The sequence below is a fragment of the Chanodichthys erythropterus genome, chromosome 4 (assembly GCF_024489055.1).
Source record: "Chanodichthys erythropterus isolate Z2021 chromosome 4, ASM2448905v1, whole genome shotgun sequence".
Taxonomy (NCBI): domain Eukaryota; kingdom Metazoa; phylum Chordata; class Actinopteri; order Cypriniformes; family Xenocyprididae; genus Chanodichthys; species Chanodichthys erythropterus.
Genome location: NC_090224.1, coordinates 35,093,446 through 35,097,618, shown reverse-complemented (window position 1 = coordinate 35,097,618; position 4,173 = coordinate 35,093,446). Strand labels below are relative to the sequence as shown.

At 37.4% G+C, this 4,173-nt stretch overlaps 1 protein-coding gene across 1 annotated transcript in view; it reads left to right on the top strand.

Moving 5' to 3' along the window:
* pcsk9 (proprotein convertase subtilisin/kexin type 9) overlaps positions 1-2,383 on the top strand; it is a 12,730-nt gene extending 10,347 nt beyond the window's left edge. The window contains exons 9-12 of the mRNA XM_067384823.1: positions 1-147; positions 280-442; positions 1,586-1,758; positions 2,207-2,383. The exon at positions 1-147 is cut by the window's left edge and continues 2 nt beyond it. Of these exons, the coding sequence (XP_067240924.1) occupies positions 1-147; positions 280-442; positions 1,586-1,758; positions 2,207-2,380 (657 nt within the window). The 3' untranslated portion in view covers positions 2,381-2,383. The remainder of the gene's footprint in view (positions 148-279; positions 443-1,585; positions 1,759-2,206) is intronic.
* The last annotated feature ends 1,790 nt before the right edge of the window (positions 2,384-4,173 follow it).

Here is a 4,173-nt window from a genome sequence, read left to right as displayed (position 1 = left end):
CAGGATCTGCTCTGTAGATCGGTTTGGTCTGAGAGGTCAGGCGCTTCAGGTTTCGCCACAGCTGTGGCCCGCTGTCGCCAAGGTGAAGAGATGCTGAGCTGCTCCAGTTTCTCACATAACGGCGCGAGAGCTGGAGAAAGATTGGAGGTCATTATCAGTGAAATTGTGTTCAGTATCCTCAAAAAAATACAGTTTAAACTGTCAACCTGATGCAAGTCTCTACTCTACACCAGAGAGTAAGTGAAGCAGAGTAATGTTTAATAATATTCTTTCTGACAGGTGAGTGATGGGCAGAAAGAGTGTGTTGCTGTCAATGGGAATGGAGGGCAAGGAGTGTTTGCTGTAGCGCGCTGTTGTACGGGCCATAAAGCTCAGTGCCAGATGATAGAGAGTCCCGAGAGAGGCGCGGACGCAGAATGTCCCCCAGACCACCAGCTGACAGGTGACAGATGGTTTCGCACTGCAGCGTTTTTCATAAATTATGATTAATTAATGAAATGTTCTGGGTTCAGTGGAAGTTCAGACAATAATTTCACTCTGAAAAAGTCCTGTATAAAAGGTTCTTTCATTAAAATACCGCTAAAAATAATTGTTAATAAAATGAAGATTTTGGTTCCAAAATGCAAAGTAAAAAAGGTGCTTTCTTTACTAAGAAAGTGGCAAGATGAAAACCACTATTTTCTGTTTCAAACTTTCACATAGCATCTTTTGGTTATAAAAACATTAAAAATTCAAATCTACATTTTGATTTTAAAAAGTTTATTATAAAAACGTATTTTTTTCCCAAAATGCAATAAATCCATGACACTTTTTTTTTTTTTTTTCAAAATGCAGTTAATCCATCAATGTAAAAGTTAAAAAATTGAAAATACACAACAAAGTAAGTTGATTCACATATATGACAGAGTCTGAACTTTGCCAATATTTATCTTATATACAGACATTTTACTAAAAATACATTCAGCCATCGCTCCCAAAATGAATTCAACAGGTCATCTTGTTAATGTTATAAATTATTTGTCATTACCGATTGAAGAGTATCTGGCCCCACTGCACGGTTAAATAAACACATTTGCTGAGTACATTGGTATTAAAAAACGGCTTTTTAAAAAAGCCTTCAATGTTTACAGTGCATGGAATGGTGCGCTGTGATTGGTTGAGCGGAAAATGTATCGCATATATCATACACATATATATTAATCGCATATTTATCGCATTTTGCAGAAAAAGAGACTGGCGTTTGTCACGTTTTGGAAAGAAAGGGGGAAAACATAACAGAATAACACGACGGATATCGCATTTTGCGCAAAAAATAATAAATGACTTTTCAATACCGACCAGATACAATACTGATTTTAGGCGGAAACTCAATTTTTTTTAAAATGCCGTTTATCGCGTTTTGGAACCAAACTCTTCAAATAGTTTTTTAAATAGACATTTTAATCTTGCGCATTTGTTTTGAAATGATTCTGTGGTCACTGCTGCTGAAAATTAATTTTATTAACCGAATGACAACTTGATTGTCTTTGTGTACATTTCTAGTCACGTTTTTATAGAATGTGACAACTGTCATCTTTCCCTGCAGGCTGCAGTTCTTCCTCTTCATCTGGAGATGTATCGGACTCTGATCGACCCCTACATGGCAGCCGCAGGGCATGTCCTGCTAAAAGGGGTGTAACATCATATGCCTCCTGCTGCCACTCGTCCTCTCTGGAGTGTCATCTGAAAGAACACGACCCCACAGGGCTCAGCGAACAGGTGACTTACTATCACAAGACGTTTCCATTGACTCAGTGAACACAAAAACAAATGCACGGCTTCTAACATTTATACAAGAAGCAGTTTAACTCCTGAATCTCTTGTACAACTGTCGATTCATTGAAACAGGACTTAAAAGGGTTATTTCACCCAAAAATGAAAATTATTCCATGATTTACTCACTTTCAAGCCATCATAGGTGTATATGACTTTCTTTTTTCAGCTGAACACAATCTGAGATATATATAAAAAATATCCTGGCTCTTCCAAGCTTTATGAATGATGGGGTACCCAAGATTTTGAAGGCTTTTAGAAAGCTTTTAGATTTGAAAGTGCATTCTGTGAGAGCTGGGCTTCATACATCGCTACACTATCGACATTTCGCTAATACAGTTTGACCGAACCTTTAGCGTCTCTAAGCAGCACTAACCTGCATTATCTCTTTTAGGTGGAAGTTTCATGTGAGGACTCCTGGACACTGACAGGCTGTCAGGCTCTTTCGCGTGGTTCTGTCACTCATGGGGCATTTGCTTTAGGAAACACTTGTGTAGTTCGTACATCTGGAGGAGATAAAGGCGCTGCCGCCATCGCCACCTGCTGCAGGCACCGCCCATCCGCGTGACCACTGAAGGCCACCTTGATTCCTAAGGGGATGCTGTGTTCCTCTTTTCTCCCTTCTTTAAACACGTAACCAGGGACATAACTGCTATAACACGTAGAATAGTTGGAGGCGTGACACAAGTGAGTTAAATTCTGCCACTATGGAATATTACATGATGGAGAGGAGCAATGGTTATTATTATATCCAGAACCAATTACAATCTAGACATGCTAAAACACTTTAAAATAGGCCTTTAGACTGCAAAACACATTTTAAATAAGGATGCATTGACCAATTCTGACCTATTCCAATAATTATTTGAATTAATTACTATTTTGTTTAAATAAATTAAACACTAATAAAATCATTTGAAATGCTACAAGTGAATTTAGGCTTCATTGAAGTATGGACATTCATTTTGAAATGTTGTTAAATAATTCTTTTTTAAAGATTGGCTTAGATGATGGTAAAGGTAATCTAAATGTAAAAATAGAGGGATATTGTACAAAGGCATGCAATATTGGCCGATATGTTTAAAATATGGCCCAATACAGATAAATTAACAAACCTCCAATATTGGTAATACTGATAATACTGAAAACACTGTATTTAGTCAGCACTTTTCATTTTGATATTTACACATTCTGAAATGAACAAGATCTGTTTTTTCTATATTTTGGAAAGAGCATTATCTACTATTATGCATGTACACTGTTTATAAGAGTTTAATTCGTTTTATAAATGTATATTTTTACATTACAAGTATTATACAAACTTTATGTGAGTAATAGTTTAAAATCAACTTCAGACTTGACACGTACAAAGTGACACAATCTGTGAAAGTTGTGCATTCCAGTTTTTCCTTTTTTATATCAAATGTTTTCATTGTCAAACTCTGATGTACAAATTAAAATGTGGTTTTAACATGCATTAACAGATTCCTTTACACATCATACACACTCGCAGCAGAAATGAATCAAAGAATCCCCAGTTATTAAAAACTCTTCAAGCATCTTCAACCCTGTCCTGACACCCAGCTTAAAAACGCAAGCCTCGTCACAGATCTGCCGAGTGGTTGGTACAGCATCTACAGGTGTAGGAAAGGTTTAAAAAAGATTGATTGGAGGGAGGAGGATCAGACTTGATGATAGTTTTATCACACCCTGTTCACTCAAGTACACTGTACTTCAAAGAAGACTCTACAGCACTGAGTGTAAACTGTAGTTTCTTATGGGCTCCTTCAGTGAAAATCGATTTAGGCAGCTGAGCTGAAATTAGTGTGATATCATTGCGAATGTGCATATTCCAGCAAAATAAGAAAGATGCCTTGAGTTCAGGCACCGATCTGATGAATTGTCAATCGTCACTGAACCCTGTGCCTTCAGCCTGAAACATTTAGAAAAACTCCTCTGGTCATCCAAAAACCTGTTTAACTAATCGTCCCAAACGCCAACCACAACTGCGGTGGTGAATTAACAATGAATCTTTTACTGATTCAAAGTATAAAGGCAGTTATGAGTACTGCAGTATTTCGCTGACTATAAGAGGCTGACACCAAGAGAAAGAGTCAAAAAATCAAATACCCTTCTGAAAAAAAAAAAAAGAAAAAAAAAAAAAGTTTAAACCAGCCTTAAGAGGTTTGCTGGTTTTAACTGGTCTCCCAGTCCGACCAATCTTGAGTTAAAGTGCCCAAAACCACTCTAAAATCAGCTAACCGCTCCGGTCCTATTGAGAAAAAAAACAAAAGACGCTAAACCAGTTTAAGATGGTGTGCTGGTTTTACCTGATCACCCAGCCAGACCAATCAAGAATTG